The sequence below is a fragment of the Hypanus sabinus genome, chromosome 30, assembly GCF_030144855.1.
Source record: "Hypanus sabinus isolate sHypSab1 chromosome 30, sHypSab1.hap1, whole genome shotgun sequence".
Classification (NCBI taxonomy): domain Eukaryota; kingdom Metazoa; phylum Chordata; class Chondrichthyes; order Myliobatiformes; family Dasyatidae; genus Hypanus; species Hypanus sabinus.
In genome coordinates this window covers 37,197,877-37,218,149 of record NC_082735.1, presented here as the reverse complement: position 1 = coordinate 37,218,149, position 20,273 = coordinate 37,197,877, and the positions used below count along the sequence as shown (strand labels likewise).

General features: G+C 42.9%; 1 protein-coding gene across 1 annotated transcript; it reads right to left on the bottom strand.

Annotated features, from left to right (window-relative positions):
• Positions 1-769: 769 nt before the first annotated feature.
• LOC132383576 (dnaJ homolog subfamily C member 5-like) lies at positions 770-16,667 on the bottom strand. The gene is made up of 5 exons (XM_059954718.1): positions 16,565-16,667; positions 13,980-14,116; positions 8,898-9,111; positions 5,166-5,262; positions 770-2,309 (listed from the first exon to the last, which is right to left on the bottom strand). Exons 2-5 carry the CDS (start codon positions 14,084-14,086, stop codon positions 2,218-2,220), a joined length of 510 nt encoding a protein of 169 aa, XP_059810701.1. The 5' UTR covers positions 14,087-14,116; positions 16,565-16,667; the 3' UTR covers positions 770-2,217.
• Positions 16,668-20,273: the final 3,606 nt, after the last annotated feature.

Sequence of the window (20,273 nt, the reverse complement as noted above, 5' to 3'; positions counted from 1 at the left end):
GATGCAATACACAAGTCCGTCTCCAAGAGACAATCGCCAGTATCAATGGTTCTGCCTTTCGGAGGCCAGGACACATTCCAACTCTTTGTGGATTCTGCATGTCTTTCTCTCATTTCCTGGGTCTCCTGAACTGACTCAATAGTGATCTTGCGATTCTCAAAAAGGAGGGGGCTACCCCGCACCCTTCGGCCCCTCAGAACTGTGGCACATTCGTAGCAGGAGGAACTCAGCTGGCCAGCCAGCATCTATGAAAGGAAGTACAGTTGACTTTTCAGGCCGAGACCCTTCTGGAAGACTGGAGAAAAAGAGCTGAGGAGTAAATTTAAAAGGTGTGGGGAAGGGAGAGAGAAACACAAGGTGAAAGGTGAAACTGAAAGCGGGAGGGATGAAGCAAAGAGCTAGGAAGTTGAACGGTGAAAGAGATACAAGGTGTGAGAAGGGGAAGTCTGATCGAAGAGGATAGAAGCCCATGGAAAAAAGAAAAGTGGGGAGGTGATGGGTGGGCAAGGAGATAAGGTGAGAGAGGGAAAGGGGGATGGGAAAGGTGAAAGGGGGGCATTACTGTTAAGTTTCAGAAGTCAGTGTTCATGCCATCAGGTTGAAGGTTACTCAGATGGAATATAAGGTGTTGTGCCCTCCCCCCTCAAGTTTCACCTATCTCCTAGCGTTTCTCTCTCCCCTCTCCCCGCCTTTTAAATCTACTCCTCAGCTTTTTTCTCCAGTGCGGCCTGAAACGTCGACTGTACTTTTTTCCATAGATGCTGCCTGGCCTGCTGAGTTCCTCCAGCATGTAGAGTGTGTTGCTCAGATTTCCAGCAGCTGCAGATTTTCTCCTGGTTTTGGACCATGAGTAGTGTTTCTCAAGTCACTAAGGTTGAAAATCTCACTCACTGCAAACGGATTTTGTGTGTTGAATTTTAACTAAAGGGTTTTTTTAATACAAGAAGAGATATGCTAAGGAGAATATAAATCCTTCCAGGAAATGAAGTGATGAAGTTCCTGTAATAGAGTCATAAAGTCATGGAAGAGTGTAGCACAGAAACAGGCCCTTTAACTTATTTAGTCCATGCTGAACCATTTAAACTGCCTACTCCAATCGACTGGCACTGGGATCATAGCCCTCCATACCCCTACCATCCTTTAACCTTTCCAAACTTCTCGTAGACATTGAAATCAAGCACACATGAACCACTTGTGCTGGCAGCTCGTTCCACACTCCCAACGCCCTCTGAGTGAAGACGTTTCTTGTAATGAGTGTGCAAATTTTGTTTTCCTTCACATTAACTCAACAATGGATCTAACTGAATTTCTAATCTGCCTCTTAATCTAATTTTACTTAGCCTTCAAGGACAAAGGAGAAATAGGTAAATGGGTGTTCTATCAGCTGATAAGCCAAAGCCTACCTAGTCAAGTTCTCCATGGAGGTTGATGTTTCCTTATCTGTGTGAATAATGAAACGGACATGGCTGATATTGTAGGAGACGTGGCACTGGTTTACCTCCGGAGAAACGAGAACTTCTTTAGGATTCAGATTTTTTTTTGAGCATGTGTTATGAGGAAACAAGTTCATGAGTTTGGTGAAGTAGAAGACACTGATTACAAATAATCATTTATTTACAGACAAACAGTAAAACATTCAACCAAACATCCAAGTAACCCTAAATTAAGCAACTATAAAAATAACCATTCGACAAACAAATATCCTGCTGAGGGTGAGCCCTGTGTACCTGCAGCGTACTGTCCCAATGGTTCTTCTGCATTAGTCGTGACCTCAATGTGATGTTGAGTGCCCTGAGACAAAGGAAACGCCTGAAACTGGACACCTATGGGACATCCTGCATCCTTTGAATGGGCCAATCAATGACTGACACTGCAGAAGCAGCTTTCAACCCACAAGTAAACTAACCTTTTGTGCTACAGCATGGAATGGCAATTTTGGGATTTGGAGACTAGCGAAGGAAAACCTGGTTTGGCTACAGCATTCTGTTGTGGTTGCATTTTTAAATGGCCATAGTCCATGATGGTGTGGATTTTACATGGTCTGCGCATGTAATGAACTTCAGGGACCAAATGGTCTTCTGTTCTTCAACCCTTAAGATTTTTTTAATCAAATGCTAGATGGTGGAGAAAAGTTACTCCATAGTAGAAGTTCTATCACGTTGCCAAGGGTTGAAACAGCCTACAATTTCCATTGAAAGCAAAGATCTCACTTCTTATTTAATTGTTTTCACTGAGATCAAACTCTTGGCTTACTGGACTGGTTTCTCTGTTCACAGTGTACGGTTGGACCAGAATAGGGTTTAAGTCATCTGAAATATAAAATAAATTACATATTCAATGTAAAGTCATTGAAGAAGCTTGTCTTATATTCAGTAGGAACTACAACAGAGTTCAACAATTAGCATTTTGGTCCTTGATGCAGAAATCTCAAGTCCAAGTCTAGGATCTTGTGATCATTGTTTTCATTTAAATTCCTCTACAGATACAATTTTCACCTTTGGCTTCAAATTGTTTTGTAGTCTCTACACCTGCATGCCACAAACCTTCCCCACCAGCCTTCAAAAACTCAAACTCGCTTCCATTTCCGGCCTCTTGAGCATGCCCAGTTTTAACTGCTTCACCATCAACTGTTTCCTTTCAGCTGCTGAGACCCTGAGTTCTAGAATTCACTCCTGGACTAATCCATTTCTCTTCTTAAAAGCCATGGCTCACCTTGTCCGTGTCTGTGATCTATTGGTTCAATGCTGCAGTTAAAATGTAGCTGACACTTACGTTCAATACTGATGGAGAACTATAGCGTTAGATGTGCCCTTTGTCACACGAGACCCTGAGGCACCCTTAGGTGGACAGTAAATTCCATGGGACATTTTCAGAGAAGAATAGGAAGGTTATTACCAGGGGTTTACCAAATATAAATCTTTCAACAATAAGAAACAGTTTCATCCCTTTAGACAGAGATTCACCATCCAATCATTTGACTGACAAAACCCCTCCAAGTTCTCCCATCTTACTTTGGGACCTTTAGCATCTCCATGGTTCACTTTCAGAGAAGCAAGGCTCTTTCCACTTAGACTAGGAGAGATAAATACGAGGGGACATGGCTTTAGGGTGAAAGGGGAAAGGTTTAGGGGGCGCTTCTTCACTTAGAGAGTGGTGGGAGTGTGGAACGAGCTGCTATCTGACGTGGTAAATGTTAAGTTTTAAGAACAGATTGGATAGATACATGGATGGGAGAGGTCTGGAAGGTTATGGACTGGGTGCAGGTCAATGGGGCTCGCGGAATAAAGGCCTGAGGTCTAGTCTTCGACACAGACTAGAAGGGCCGAATGGCCTGTTTTCTGTACTGTAGTGTTCTATGGTTCTAAGGAAAGTTATTATCAGTGGTTTAGCTAATATAACTCTCTCAGGGTGAGCAAGCCCTTCACATCTAACCTCATGAACCCCAGGAATGATAGGGTTAACATATGAGGAGTGTTTGATGGCTCTAGGGCTGTACTCTCTGGAGTTTAGAAGAATGAGTGGGGTGGGTGGGGGGATCTGACTGAAATCTATCGAATATTGAAAGGTCTAGATAGGGTAGCTGTGGAGAAGATGTCTCCTATAGTGTGAACCAGAGAGCACCTCCTCAGAACTGAGGGATGTTAACTTAGATCAGAGATGAGAAAAAATTTCTTTAGTCAGAGGCTGGTGAATGTGTGGAATTTTTTGCCATAGATGACTGTGCAGTCCAGGTCATTGGGTACATTTAAGGTGGAGGTTGATAGGTTCTTCATTAATCAGGGTATCAAAGATTACAGGGAGAAAGCCAGAGAATAGAGTTGAGAGGGATAATATATCAGTCATGATGGAATAGTGAAGCAGACTCAATGGGTTGAATGACCTGATTCTACTCCTGGGTCTTATGGTCTTATAGAGCAAGGACACAGGCCCAATTCATCCATGTCTGAATTCATTCATTCAAAATGTCTGTCTCAACGAGTCCCGATTACCTCCATTTGGCCCACATGCTTCTAAATCGGGGGTCCCAACCATTTTTATGCTAATAGACAATACCATTAAGCAAACAGTCCATAGACCCCAAATTGAGAACCAACCCCTGCTCTAAGCATTTTCTGCTCATGTACCTGTCTAAATGTCTTTTAAACATCGTGGTTATACAAGCCTCTTCAGCTTCCCCAGTAGCTTGTTCTATATACATGCCATGTCCTCCAAGATCTTTGGATCTTTCAATGAGGTTATCTCTCATTTTTCCAGACACAAAAGACTAGGTAGCTATCCTATGAATCTCTTCTCATCTTTTCTCTGCTCTTATTACAGAAAGCATTTCTTTATAGGTACCATGCAAAATGCTGGAGGAATTCAATGGGTCTGGAGTAGCTGTGGAGGGAAATAGACAGTCAATTGAGGGGTCCCGACATGAAACGTCAACTGTCCATTTCCCTCCATAGATGCTTATTAATTTCCACCAGAATTTTCTTTGTAGTTCCAGATTCCAGTACCTTCCATCTCTTGTGTCTCTTTCACAGGCAGAGCCATCAAAACTGTACTCAATATTCCAGATCTGGTGCTATACAATTGTACTTCTGGGCATTTGAGGCTCTCCGTTAGTCACGGTCAACCATGGATATACGCAAGCTCGGGCAGTACGATATGGATTGCAAGCTATAGCCCATGCAGCAGCCTCCTGCTCTGCACACAGTTGATGAATCCAAAGGAATGGTAGAGACTGATACAATTTGGCACCAGTGGTGTCACAAGGGTTGCCAGTCAGGACTGCCTTAGGGACTGAAGCTTTGGACTTCTCCTCAGGGTTTAGTCCCAAAGCCTTGCCCATGAGTGGGTATGGCCACAAGGCAGCACAAGATCGGTTGAGCTGCCCACCATGGCCGATGAGCCCCATCTGCTTGGAGCAGTTTGCTTTAAGGCATCAGTAACCTGCCTTTGACCCTTCTCCTGTCGTTGAAATGGTTCCACCAAGCTTAGTAGCTAAGCCACATGTGAAGGCCAGGAGCTGGACTTGGCCTGTCAGAGTCTATTTGAGATGCACACCATTGGGAGCATTCTATCCCCACTACCTCCCCCAGCTTAGGGTTATCTGGGCAATAATCTTTTTGAATAAGTTGTAAGGATAATTAGTACACATCATTATTAGTGGCGTTCCTTACCTGTGTGCATATCTTTTCGTAAACATTTGCCACAACAGTAACAACAACAGCAGCAGCAACAACAGCACGTTACGATTGCACAGAAATAGGTCACAAACTGCAAGACAAGCAAACAATTCAACATGCAGTTAGAGTCAGGTTAAACTGGAGCTGAACGTACATATCTGCAACCCTTTATTTTCTGCTTCCCTAGCCCAAAGCCCTGTCCCAGTAGTCAGGCAACACAATTCAATATTGTTTCATGTCATTTACAGAGTCATGGAAAAGTACAGCACAGAAACAGGCCCTTTAGCCCACCTAATCCAATGTGAACTATTTAAACTGTCTACTCCCATTGACCTGTACCTGAACCATTGCCCTCCATACCCCAACCATCCATGTACCTATCCAAACTTCTCTTAAACATTGAAATCGAGCTCAGATTCACCATTTGCACTGGCAGTTCATTCCACAACCCCCTGAGTGAAGAAATTTGCCCTTATGTTTCCCTTAAACTTTTCACCTTTCACCCTTAACACATGACCTCTAGTTGTAGTCCCAACCAACCTCAGTGGAAAAAGCCTGCTTGCATTTACTCTTATCTATATCCCGCATAATTTTGTACTCCTCTATCAAATCTCACCTCAGTCTTATAACATTCTAAAGAACACAGTCCTAACCTATTCAATCTGCCCTTACAACTCAGGTCTCCAGTCATGGTAACATCCTTGTAAATATTCTCTGTACTCTTTCAACCTTATTTACATCAGTAAATAAGTACACACAGTACTCCAAATTAGGTCTCATTAACATCTTTTACAACTGCAATATAATATCTCATCTCCTGTACACAGTACTTTGATTTATGAAGGCCAATATGCCAAAAGGTTTTTAATGACCCTATTTATCTGTGCCACCACTTTCAATGAATTATGGACCTGTATTCCCAAGATCTCTTTGCTCTACCACACTCCTCAATGCCCTACCGTCCACTGTGTAAGACGTAGCTAGGTTGGTCCTACTAAAGTACAACACCTCACACTTGTCTGCATTAAATTCCATCTGCCATTTTTCAGCCCATTTTTCCAGCTGGTCCAGATCCCTCTGCAAGCTTCGATAGTCTTCTTTGCTTCCTCAATGCACCCCAAATCTTGGTGTCATCTGCCAATTTGCTGATCCAGTTAACCACATAATTATCCAGATCATTGATACAGGCGACAAACAACAACAGACCCAGCACCAATCCCTGTGGCACTCCGCTAGTCACAGGCCCCAGTCAGAAAAGTAACCATCAACTGCCACTCGTTGGTTTCTTCCACAAAGCCAATGTCTAATTCAACGACCTCATGTTGAATGCTGAGCAACTGATCCTTTTTGACCAACCTCCCACGCAGGACCTTGTCAAATGCCTTGCTAACGTCCATAAAGACAATATCCACGGCCTTGCCTTCATCAACTTTCCTGGTAATTTCCTCAAAAAACCCTATAAGATTGGTTGGACATGACCTACTACACACAAAGCCATGATGTCTATCCCAAATCAATCCCTGCCTATCCAAATATTCATATATCTGGTCCCTTAGAATACTTTCGAAGACCAAGATTCCTTAAACCTGTTACCTTTACCTTTTTATTCTGACTGGTACATACAAGCTTCATACTCTTAAAGTTTTCACTTTTGAAGGCCTCCCAATTACCAGGTATACTTCTGCCAGAAAACAGCCTGTCCCAATCCTCACTTGCCAGATCACTTCTGATACCATCAAAATTGTCCTTCTCCAATTTAGAATCTCAAAGCGAGGACCAGACCTATCCCTTTCCATACTTACTTTGAAACTAATGGCATTGTGAACACTAGATGCAAAGTGTTCCCCTATCCAAATTTTTGTCACTTGAACTATTTCATTCCCTAATTGGAGATCAAAGATTGCACACTCTCTCATTGGGACTTCTACATACTGATAAATGAAACTTTTCTGAGCACATTTGACAAACTCTATCATAACTAGTCTTTTAACAGTATGGCAGGACCAGTCAATATGTGGAAAATTAAAATCACCTTCTGTAACAACCTTATGTTTCTTGCAACAGTCTGCAATCTCTTTACAAATTTGTTCCTCTAAATCCTATGACGTGTTGGGTAGTCTATAATATAGCCCCTTTACATAGTCATACCTACGCTATTGCTCAGTTCCACCCATAAAGCCTCACTGCTCAAGTTATCTGGTCTGTCCAGACTGAGCACTGCTGTGACATTCTCCCTAAGTAGTAACACCACCCCTTCTCCTTTAATCCCTCCCATTCCATTGTGTCTAAAACAAAGGAACCGCAGAATTTTGAGCTACCAGTCCTGCCTCTCCTGCAGCCAAGTTTCACTACAATATCACAATTCCATGTGTTGATCCATGCCCTGAGCTCGTCTGCCTTTCCTATACAATACTTCTTGCACTGAAGTATACACAATTCAGAATATCAGTCTCATCAAGCCCAATCTCTTGATTCCTGACTTTGTCTGGGGTCTTAGCAACATCTGTCTCCACAACCTCTCCAGTATCTGTTCTGGCATTCTGGTTCCCATCCCCCTCTATTTTAAACTGTACATAAGTGTAAAGAAGAACAAAATAATTGTAACTCCGGATCCGATGCAGCACAGAGCAAAAGCAGAATAAAATAAAGAACGAAAACACTATACATATGATAGCTCACAGACTGGGATTGATTGTATGTCCTTAAAATGAACCAAGGCACAGGAGTGTCTGTACATACTGTGACTCTCAGGAATCATGGTTGGGGGTGTGGAGGAGTGAGTCAGTGGGTGGAGGTGTTGATCAGCCTTACAGCTTGGGGAAAGTCACTGTTTTTAAGTCTGGTGGTCCTGGCATGGATGCCTTGTCCCTGATGGGAGTGGGACTGTCAGTCCAAGAGCAGGGGGGCTGAGATCCCTCATGATGTTACTGGCCTTTGTCCAGCTCCGTTCGGTGTATATGTCTTTGATGGTGGGTTTGCTTGGGCCAGTGATTACTTCTATTTGATTTCAGAATCTGCAATGTTGCTGTCAATGATTTTATAGTCATTTCTTTATGCAGTGATGTTCTGACCGCAGGCAGTCCAGAGGAAGGTGTTTGCTAACAAATCAACCGGTTACACTAAGGCAAGAACAGATATGAGTTAGGCTGTAAAACTAATACTGTTGAAAAGCCTACCAAGCCTCACTGGTTCAGCCTGCTTATGGATATTGGCTGAGGTCCAGGAGAGACACCCAACATTCAGTCTTTAACTTGTTCAGGAGGGAACAGAAAACAAAGGAGACAAAAGTAGATGCGCAAGCTGACTTATTCACTCGACCATGACACTTCCTGAATAAGAATAAGGCACATTTATACTGCAGGCCAAAAACAGGGGTTCCCAACCTGGGGTCCACAGGATCCTCAGTTAAGGTGGGGGTCTGTGGCATAATAAGGGTTAGGAACCCCTGGCCTAATTCAACACAGGCCTGAGCTAGGGTTGTCATCTCATGTGGATGTCCAGGAATTAAAGACTGATTCTCTAGAGAAGGTTGTGAGAAACTATTTGCTGTTCTTAAACAAGTACAGGGGACAGGGAGGAGGGAACAAATGGCTGTTCCATTTATAGTTCATACTGATGGCGTTGGAAAGTGGGTGAAGTGAGCGATTTCTCAAACATCCAATGACAGGAGCTTGAGGGTTAGAAATGAAACATCACATTGTGTAGCATGGCACATGTGCAGCTTACCTTCATGAAGCAGTGGTTCCTTGCGGCCATGAAGTTCTCCCCATCCTCCCCTAGCATGGAGGCCACGTGTAGCCCAGCTGAACCGTACGAGTCATAGATGCGTTTCTTTCTTCGATCAGAGAGGATCCTGTGGGCTCTGTTTATTTCCTTGAAATGCTCAGCTGCCGTGGGGTCATCGGGATTTTTATCTGGATGGTACCTCAGAGCTAGCTTTCTGCATTGCAATCAGACCAATCACCAGCAGCCAGCCAAAAAAAATTGTTTTGATAAAAGCACGAACCCTCCTTGTTAAACGAATCCAACTTCCTTGGTCAGCCTTTCATCTAAAGCTGATTCACCCAAAACCCAACTTCGATTCTCCCTGTACCAAGTACCATCATTATTTATTTACTTATTTTTAGAAATACCGTCCAGAGTAAGTCCTTCCAGCCCTTCAAGCCACACTGATCGAACTCTAACCTAATCACAGGACAATTTACAACGATCAGTTAACCTCCAACAGGCATACCTTTGGACTCTGGGAGGAATCCAGTGCACACATTCCACGAGGAGGACGGACAGAAGATGCCAGGATTGAACTCCAAATCCAATGCCCTGAGCCTCAATTACATTCATCTGCTTTCCTTCTCGGTGCAGAAAAGCCCAGATTTAAAAATTCTGTATCGTTCTCTCTAAGCTCCCCACCCAGTCCCATGTCCCTGTCTCTGCCTCACCGTCCCTGCACCTTTTCACCTTACCATAAGACACAAGAGCAGAATTAGGCCATTCAGTCATTTGAGTCTGCTCTGCCATTCGATTATGGCTATTTATTGTCCAACTAAACTGCATTGTCCTGCTTTCTCCCCGTACCCTGGCTAACCAAGGACCTATTCTTATAGTGCTTAAAATTCTCTCTGCCTATATAGGCTGCTCGCTAACTTCTGAGTTACATTGTTACACTTTAAGCCCACCTACAGGTTCCCTAAGCTGTAATAGCTGGGAGTGGTAATGGGGATAAGCTCCAACTACCTATTAAATGCTCCCAGTGGTGTGTACCTCAAATAGCCTCTGACAACAAAGTCTAGCACCTGGTCTTTACATGTGGCTTGGATACTAAGCCCAGTGGAACCATTTCTATTGACAGGACAAGGGGCAAAGGTGGGTTACTGGCGCCTTAAAACCAGTCGCTTCAGCCAGATGGGGCTCATCGGCAGTGGTTGGCAGCTCATCTAGGAGAAGGAAAGGTCTAATCTCAAGTGTGCACTGCCTTGCGGCTATACCCAGTCATGGGGAAAGTTTTGCAAGTAAACCCCAAGGGGAAGACCTGCAGCTGGAGTCCCTAAGGCAGTCCGGTGTTGAGTTCAACACTGGCTGGCAACTCGTGAGATACCACTGTACCAGTTTCTGCCGTTCCTTTGGGTTCATCAGATGCGTGGAGGAGGGAGCTTGCTACATGGGCAACAGCTTGCTCTCCATATCGTACTGCCCTGGCTTGTGTATCTGGACAGCTGGGCCGCCACGCCGATGGTCAATCCTGACCATCTCAACAGCTCAGCCCACTGAGTCTGCATCTGACTGAACTCTTCCTCTGTGTCTCACTGCTTCCCTGCCTCTTTCAGTTCAGACACTCCTGGTTATGTAGTTTACAGCCAAGTCTTATAGGGATAGAAACACAAGCAAAAGCAGCACATAAGTGCAAGTTGTTATCAGTTATGTTGGTAATATGTGTCACTTTTAGAGTACAGTACTCAGTCACACAGATCAATTCTTGAAGGTAGCTCTTCACTGAATTGCAGAGAAAATTTCATTACCTGGGACATGCTCGACTTAACTAATTCCAGTTACTGAACTTACCTTCTCAGTATTATTTATTTGTTTATTTAACATTTCTTTTTGTATTTGCATAGATTATCTTCTTTTGCATATTGTCGGTCTTGGCATGCAGTTTTTCATTGATTCTGTTGTAAACCTTTGTTCCATTGTGAATGCCTGTTATACAATGAATTTCAGGCCAGTATATGGTAACATATACATACTTCAAAAATAAATTTACTTTCAACTTAGAACTTCTGAACTTTGAATTGTGTCACATATTTAAGAACTATTCCAGCCAATCTTACAGCACAGTTACTCCTTCACATTTTTTCTTTTTTTTATATTTTCCCTCCCCACTTCCCCCTTCTACTCCCTGCTCTGTCTTCCTACCTCTTCTCAATTGCCTATCATTTCCACCGGGTCCCCTCCTCCTTCCTTTTCTCCCATGGTCCACTCTCTTCTCCTATCAGCACACACAAAATGCTGAAGGAACTTAGCAGGTCAGGCAACGTCTATACAAAAACATAAACAGTCGACCTTTCAGGCCTTCTGGTTTCCTGAAGAAGGGCCTCAGCCCAAAGGTTGACTGTTTATTCATATCCAAAGATGCGGCCTTAGCAACTCAGTTCCTCCAGTATTTTGTGTGTGTTACTCCTTCCGCCAGATTCTGCCTGCAGTGTGTCATTTCTTTAGACTTAACCCCTCCCCTGGCCTGGCTGGTGCCTTCCTTCCTCTGCAGGCCTGTGCCTCAAAATAGCTGCTTCTTCTGCTCTCTGCTTGATCGCTCCCCTCACTAGGGCTTTTCTCTTTAGAGCGAAAGAAGATGAGAGGTGATAAGAGGCATAAATAGAGAGGACAGCACACACCTTTCTCCCAGGGCAGCAATGGGCATCATTTTAATTCAAGTCAAGTCAAGTTTATTGTCATTTCGACCATAAGCTGTTGGTACAGTACACAGTAAAAATGAAACAACATTCCTACAGGACCCTGGTGCTACATGAAACACAAAACTACGCTAGACAGCACAAGGCTACACTAGACTACGTAAAAACAACATAAAAACTGCACGAGACTACAAACCTGCACAGGACTACATAAAGTGCACAAAACAGTGCAGGGCAGTACAATAATTAATAATCAAGACAATAGGCATAGTAGAGGACAAATTACAATATGATAATAAATTATGTAGGTGTCAGTTGAGACTCTGGGTATTGAGGATTCTGTTGGCTTGGGGGAAGAAACTGTTGCACAGTCTGGTCGTGAGAGCCCGAATGCTTCGGTACCTTTTGCCAGATGGCAGGAGGGAGAAGAGTTTGTGTGAGGGGTGTGTGGGGTCCTTCACAATACTGTTAGCTTTGCAGGTGCAGCGTGTAGTGTAAATGTCTGTAATAGTGGGAAGAGACACCCCGACGATCTTCTCAGCTGACCTCACTGATCGCAGGGTCTTGCGATCCGAGACGGTGCAATTTCCGAACCAGGCAGTGATGCAGCTGCTCAGGATGCTCTCAATACAACCCCTGTAGAATGTGATAAGGGGGGGGGGGTGGGAGATGGACTTTCCTCCGCCTTTGCAGAAAGTAGAGACGCTGCTGAGCTTTCTTGGCTATGGAGCTGGTGTTGAGGGACCAGGTGAGATTCTCCACCAGGTGAACACCAAGAACTTTGATGCTCTTAACGCTCTCAACGGAGGAGTCGTCGATGTGATTGGAGTAGTGTACAGCGGGATGTCAAAGATAGATTTCTTTTTCACACGGAGCGTTAAGTGCATGGAATGCACTGCCAGGTCTGGTGGCAGAGAAAGATAACTAGGGACATTTAAAAGGCTCTTAGGTAGGCACTTGGATGAAAGAGAAGTGGAGAGCAGTGTGGGAGCTGTACGAGCCATGTATCTATTTTCTGTCTGCCTGTATTGTATTTTGTGTTGTGTGGTTACTATGGGTGGATTGGGTTACGGTAGAAGCAAAAGAGTACAGTTACATATTCACACTTTGTTTCAGGTCAGTGTAGTCTGGTTAGAGGCAGGGAGTAGGCTGGGGAATTGTTTTTTTTTTGATCACTAACGCTTAAAAACTTTAAAATTGCTATCACTTAGACCACTTATTTCATTATATCACTAGTTTTCATTTCATTAGTTTTGTCTCGCTACAAAATTGTTCATCTTTGCTGGTTTCTCATTAAAGGATTGAATATACTGTTGTGATCTTTGGAACTTGGTTATTATTGATAGCATGTACTACCATGTCAAACCCCATGCTTAGTCTCCGAACAGTTTTGGTTTGTTTTCAAGTAACCACTACAGGAGGGAAGGGCTAGATTGATGGAGTCGTAGAGTCATAGAAAAGTACAGAACAGAAATAGGCCCTTCAGCCCATCAAGTCAAAGTCAACCCATTTAAACGGCCTACTCCCATCAACCCTCATCAGGACCATACCCTCCATACCCCTACCATCCAGGTACCTATCCAAACTTCTCTTAAATGTTGAAATTGAGCTTGCATGCACCACTTGCGCTGGCAGCTCGTTCCACACTCTCTTGACCCTCTGAGTGAAGAAGTTCTTCCTCATGTTCCTCTTCACCTTTCACTCTTAAACCATGACCATTAGTTGTAGTCCCAGCTAACCTCAGTGAAAAAGCCTGCTTGCATTTACCCTATCTATACCCCTTAAAATCTTGCATACAAAAGGAGCTTGGAGCAGATTGAAAGGTCAGCACGACATTGTGGGCTGAAAAGCACGTATTGTTTTCTGTTCCATGTTGGTACAGCCCCTCTGTCTGAGTCATTGAAGCAGAGTGCAATACAGTACAGAAATAGCCTTCAATCCAGCTTGTCTATACCAATCAATATGACCAACTAAAACAGTTGCATTTGTCTGTGTCTGGCTCATATTCTCAACCTTTCTTATTCATAATACTGTCCAATTGTCAGCTCAGCTCTTTTCTCTGAAATGTCCGTGAGTAGAATGCCCTGGATTTTGATGTACCGGACATCCACAGATGTATTGCGTCTGTGTCCGACATCCAATGGAAGGAAACAATTTCACCTGCTGGAGGGGTCCAGAAGAAATGCACGTAAAATGGCACTGAGACCTAGGTCACTCTCCGACCAAATACACTGTTAAGGCCAGAGGTCAGTTGGAAGTTGAATACTGAGATCAGTAGATTTGCACAGAAAACAATCTAAAAGTACCAAAGAATGTGGTAAGGATTAAATAAATAGAAAAGATACAAAAACACTTTGATCGAATTTTAGAATGGAAGATCTGATTGGTCCCCTTATAGTCTTACCTATATGCTGCCTTGACCTCTTCTGGTGAAGATTTCCTTGGCAATTGTAAAATTCTGTAAAGGGTTTCACCTTGCATTGAGTTGGATCGCTCCAGTCTGTTGGTCATTGTTGACTTCCTTTGCAAAGTGAAGATAACCTGACAGAGAATAACTTTCAAAGTTCAAAGTAAATTTATGTCACCACGTACTAATCTGAGATACCTTCTCATGTGGGCAATCACACTAAAGTTCTAGAAATGCAATAAAATCCATGAAAGACCACATCCAACAGGATGGTCAACAACCAAAGTGCACAAGCAAACAAACTATGCAAATCCAAAAAGAAAGACAAAACAATAATAAATAAATAAATAAATAAATAAATAAGTTGAATAAGTAGGCAATAAACATCAAGAACGTGGGATGAAGAGTCCTTGAAAGTAAGTCCAGTTCAGTGGGAACATTTCAGTGATGGAGCAAGTAAATATGAGTGAAGTTATCCCCTCTGGTTCAAGAGCCTGATGGTTGAAGGGTAATAACTGTTTCTGAACCTGGTGATGTGAGTCCTGAGGCTCCTGTACCTCCTTCCTGGTGGCAGCAGTGAGAAGAGAGCACGGCCTTGGTGATGGGAATCCCTTATGATGAACTTAAGATTGCGGGCTTGCACTCTTAGCAGAATAAGAGGTGAGCTCATGAAAGTAAATTCTTAAGGGGCTTGACAGAGTACTGGTGGGGCTAATGTTTCCTCTTGACTGGAGTGTCTTCCCAGAGGAAGGTGTGGAACAATCAAGACAGAAGTGAAAAGTTAATGTTTTATCCTGTGTATGGAATTCACTACCCAAGAAAACTGTGAAGGTTCAGTCTCTGAAACAGATTGAGATACTTCATCTCTAGATGTTAAATCAACCTAAGGCTAAAAGTTTAGTGCTGGACAGTGGCACTGAGCTAAAATATAATCCCGAGGAGGTTCATGAGAAAGATCCCAGGAAAGAAAGGGTTAACATAGGAGGAGCATTTGAAGGTTCTGGGCCTGTACTCACTAGAGTTTAGAAGAATGAGAGGGGTGGGTGGGGATTGTATTGAAATGTTGAAAAGCCGAGATAGAGTGGACATGGGGAGGATGTTTCCTGTAGTGGGAAAACAGAGCAGAGAGCCTCAGAGTACAAGGGCATCCCTTTAGCCAACCTTGAACTTTAGTCAGATTATTAATTTTACTGTATCTCACATATACCGAGAAACAGTAAAAAGCTTTGTTTTTTACATGCCATCCATATAGATCGTTCAAAACATAAGTATATCGAGGTAACAAAAAGCAAAACTATAACAGAATGCAGGTTATCAAGGTTCAAAGTTTAAAATAAGTTTATTATCAAAGTAAGTGAACATTATACAACTTTGAGATTCATCTCCTCACAGGCAGCCACAAAACAAAGAAACACAAAAGAACCCATTATAGAAAGACCGAAAAACCATTAATGTGCAGAGAAAACTCCAAAACGTGCAAGCAATAAAAGTAAGCAAATTGCATTTCGAATGAAAGTGAGTCCTCAGACACAAAACCTGCAGCAGCCTGCGCAGGCCCACATTCTCAGCCTCAGTGTTTCATTTAGGTTTACAGTTACGTTGAAAGTGCAGAGCAGTGAGGCAGCTGAAATGGAAGGACCATGAACAGGTAAATTGTGACATCAGGAGTTCACGGAGGATGAATTTGGATGACATGGCTTTGTGGCCTTGAGATAAGCCTTTGAGTATTTGGTTGTCACACCTTGCTAGGCGTTTCACATGAATAGCCTGTGCCGACAGAGGTCACTGGGGCCCACACAGAGTGAGAGAAGGGGCAAGATGGAAGAGAGCACAAAATAAACAGGGATCAATCTCTAGACCAGTTAAAATATTCGAGGAGATTAAATTTAATTGGTGTCAATGAGCAACATGCATGAAGCCCAGACTTGACCACATCACATATTACATATTGTGGTGACTAATCTGTACAAATTTCACTCAAATGACTGTCACTGGAAGCTCTATGACTGGCTAGTCCTGATTTAGATTCCAGATTGTCATAAATTTCCAAATTTTGTTGTCCAAACTTTATTCAAATCTCTGTTGTACTGCTCATTTTTAACCAAAATTAACTGGTGTCTTTAATGTTATGTCAACTCTTGATGTAATTTCCACACTCCTTCCTCTCTCTGTACGTTCTCAAATTCAACTTTACATTTTCCATATCTGTATTTCCCCTCTTCTCATTCCTGCTTTCTCATTTCCACCTCGTATATTTTCACCTGCAAGATCCCCCTCCTTTTGATCTCCTCTCCCCTATTCTACAGTCCATCAGTCCCTCTCTCCCCTCCTCTTCAGCTTAGCAATGCCCTCTTCCCTCACACTCACAATCTTTGTCACTGCATTACTCTGCTGCTCTCTCTCTCACCCCATCTTCCATCAGCGTCACCTTTGTATATCTCAACCTTGCATTTTACTTGGTTTCCGGGAACAACCACAGGCTGAATTTGGTAAACACAACGGCTGCACCTGAGGCACCTGCACAACATGCAACTGAAAGCTTTCAATAGAGTTATGCCAAACATTCACTCTTCTTTTCATACCTGAAATTTTTGCTATTGTTGAGACAAAGCAGTTCGTGTATAACTGGTCTGAAAATCTTCAGCACAGACTTCTGCTTTCAAAGCTTTGTTCTGTATGTGCATTTAGTCTTGTGACCAGTATCTAACAGAAAGCAAAATCACTTTCCTCATTAGGGAGCATAAGACACGCCCTCCTGACTGACTGTATAGAAAGCAAGAATAACACACATACAATGCTGGAGGAACTCAGCAGGTCAGGCAACATCTACGGAAAGGAATAAACAGCCGAGATGCTTCATCGGCACTGGAAAGGAAGGGGGAAGAAGCCAGAATAAGGGGGTGGGGGGGAAAGAAGTACAAGCTGGAAGGTGATAGGTGAAGCCAGATGACGCGAGGCGGTAGGTAGGTGGGGGTGGGGGTGGGGGAGGGAGGAGGATGAGGTGAGAAGCTGGGAGATGATAGATGGGAAAGGTAAAGGTGAAGAAGAAGGAATCTGATAGGAGAGGAGAATAGGCGATGGGAGAAAGGGAAGGAGAGGCACCAGAGGGCAGGTGAGGAGGAGAAGCAGAAGAAGGGAGCCAGAATGGACACTGGGAAACAAGAGAATAGGAATATAGAAAGCAATATATTCTTTCAACCTTCAAGCATGGTTCTAGTTGTGAACAGACCACCTAGCCAGGAACTGATCTATGCTTTGGATAGAATCAGCCTTGATTTCTGACCAGTCCAGTTAATGGGTTATAGCCCGGAGAGTTAATAGGGCATGTAATTGATCCTGGTGCCCTGACCCATATCGTCAGAAAGCAGGAACAAGGCACAGGCTGTTATGCTCTTTGTGGTTGAGTAGCCAATGCAGGTTTGCCTCCATGGCTCTTAATGACAAACAGGTTGTTAGTCAAGTTATCAAAGAACATCTAAATATTTACCGCAGTTGGTCTTGAGAAGGAAAAAGAATAAAAGTATGCAGATATACACTACGAAGGAAGACATTAAAATATTTTATGATATTTATTTTAAAAAACTACACAGTTTTATTTGATTGGATTGAATTTGCAGGCAAGGAATTCCATGTAATTCAGGTTTACATTTGAGCACTTACAAACACAGTGGATTCCAGTTAATTGGGACTCATTGGGTTCAGTACATATTGGCTCAACTAAGCAGCTGCCCCAATTAGCCAAAGCTTCATGAAATAGTTAATAGGTATAAAAAAGATTAAATAAGTATCAAATTATGTAGTTAAGTGAAAAACAGAATAAATTAGAAACATAGAAAACCTACAGCACAATACAGGCCCTTCGGCCCACAAAGCTGTGCCAAACATGTCCCTACCTTCGAAATTACCTAGGGTTACCCATAGCCCTCTATTTTTCTAAGGTCCATGTAGCCATCCAGGAGTCTCTTAAAAGATCCTATTGTTTATGCCTCAACACCGCTGCCGGCAGCCCATTCCATGCGCTCACCATTCTCTGCGTAAAAAACTTACCCCTAACAGCTCTCTGTACCTACTTTCAAGCACTTTAAAACTATGCCCTCTCGTGCTAACCATTTCAGCCCTGGGGAAAAGCCTCTGACTATCCACATGATCAATGCCTCTCATTACCTTGAACACCTCTATCAGGTCACCTCTCATCCTTCGTCACTCCAAGGAGAAAAGGCCAAATTCACTCAACCTATTCTCATAAGGCGTGCTCCCCAATCCAGGCAATATCCTTGTAAATCTCCTCTGCACCCTTTCTATGGTTTCCACTTCCTTCCTGTAGTGAGGCGACCAGAAGTGAGCACAGTACTCCAAGTGGGCTCTGACCAGGGTCCTATATAGCTGCAACATTACCTCTCTGCTCTTAGTACTACTATCAGCACTACTAGAGCACTATAAAACTGAGTATTAGTTCCTAATAGTTATCGATAGAGGAATTAATCCACTGTACACTGCTTTGTTCTCTTGATTGACTGTAAATGAACAAAATCAGTGCAGACACACAGTGCAGACAATGGACTGCCTTTGTACAATGCTTTTGATGATTGCATGCTTCAAATCTTCATTTTTGTTGTGACGTTCAATGTGATTGTTGATACCTTCCAATTATTTGGAGTTTTCCCCTTGTTGAAGTAGTGAGATCATTTCATTTTCACTCCCACCTATTTCTGGCATTTTCACTCATAAAGTTTGAAACCGTGGGTGAGCAAAAACAGTTTTGGTTTGTCTTACTACTTATTTCTAGCCAACTATCAGTGACAAAAATTACTGTTTTTTGAAGATAAACACATGCAACTGACACAAGTTAAAGTTCAAAGTCAATTTATTATCAAAGTATATATATGTGTCACCATTACAATGCTGAGATTCATTTTCTTGCAGGCATTCTCAGTAAATCCAAGAAACATAATAGAATCAGAGAAACCTGTTTGCTCTCAGCATGTTGTAGTGTCCAATGGCCATGTATGGACATGTGCCTGATACTAGTTAGAAACAGTTTGGCAACAGGCTTCTGTCCCAATTAAGCAGCATATTGTCCCAAATAAATGAAGGGAATCCTGGATATTTTTTCAATTAGTTTTTGTTCTTTAAAAGTTGGCCCAAAAAAGCAAGTGCTCTGATTAACCAGAATCCACTGTATTATCTTTGAAATAAAATCAGAATATTCTGTCATGAAGGGCTAACTAATTAGGAAGTCAGCACATTCTATTGCTATGGTTTCAGTAACAAGTTCTGATGGGCATAATGAATTCTCATGTGAAAGATGTTGTGAAGGTTATAACAAAACAACAAGGCTGTGGAGATTTATTCATAGGTCAAGCCGATACTGAAAATCTGAAGCAAGGGTTGAGTGCTGGAGGGTAAATGAATGCTTGTGGAACTGGTCTGTCACATTGGCTATGCTCTTTAGGAAGACTATTATCGAGAAAAGGCAACATTTAAAAATGGCAGAAATACCACAGTATTTGCGACCAAATAACAAAATCCGCAGCGGCTGACCGTTTCTAGTAATGTACCAGTGTACTTTGCCAATCACGGTTACCTTAGCCTCTGCTGTTCTATGTTTGCTGGTACTCTGTTTCCAACAGCCTATTCATGAAGAATGTCCTTGTGGTGAACTACATATACCTTTCTGGACATGCCCCCTGCTGACTGCTCCTGTGGCTCCTCCCACAGACCCCTGTATAAAGGCGATCTAGGCCTGAGCCCGGCCTCTCAGTCTCCAGGATGTAGTATGGTGGTCACTCACTGTTCGTTCCTTCTTCCAGTCAATAAAAGCCGATATCTCACCTTACGTCTCAGAGTGAGTTATTGATGGTGCATCAGTCCTGTTCCAGAAAGGTGCTGTGCAGGGACACATACAGGAGAGCGAGCAGATAGAGATTGTCGTCAAACTTCTGTGCAGTGGAGTAACTCCTGTTTATCCATCAACCCATCGTTTGTTGACTGTCACACTGGGGTATAATATTGTTACTTTTCTTGTAGCTTAACTTATATAAACGGATTATATAAACAGATAAGATTCTACAGATGCTGAAAATCCAGTGTTGGTGGAACGCAGCAGGTCAGGCTTTCCAGAGAAAGGACTAAAGTGTTGATGTTTCAGGCCAAGGCTCCTCATGAATGGTTTCAGTCTGAAATGTTGACTCTTCCTTATCCGCTCTCTTTGGGTGACAGAATGGTGATCCGCCTCTTTGACCTTATGACTCAATAACATCGTGTGCGCCAGAACGTGTGGCGATACTTGTG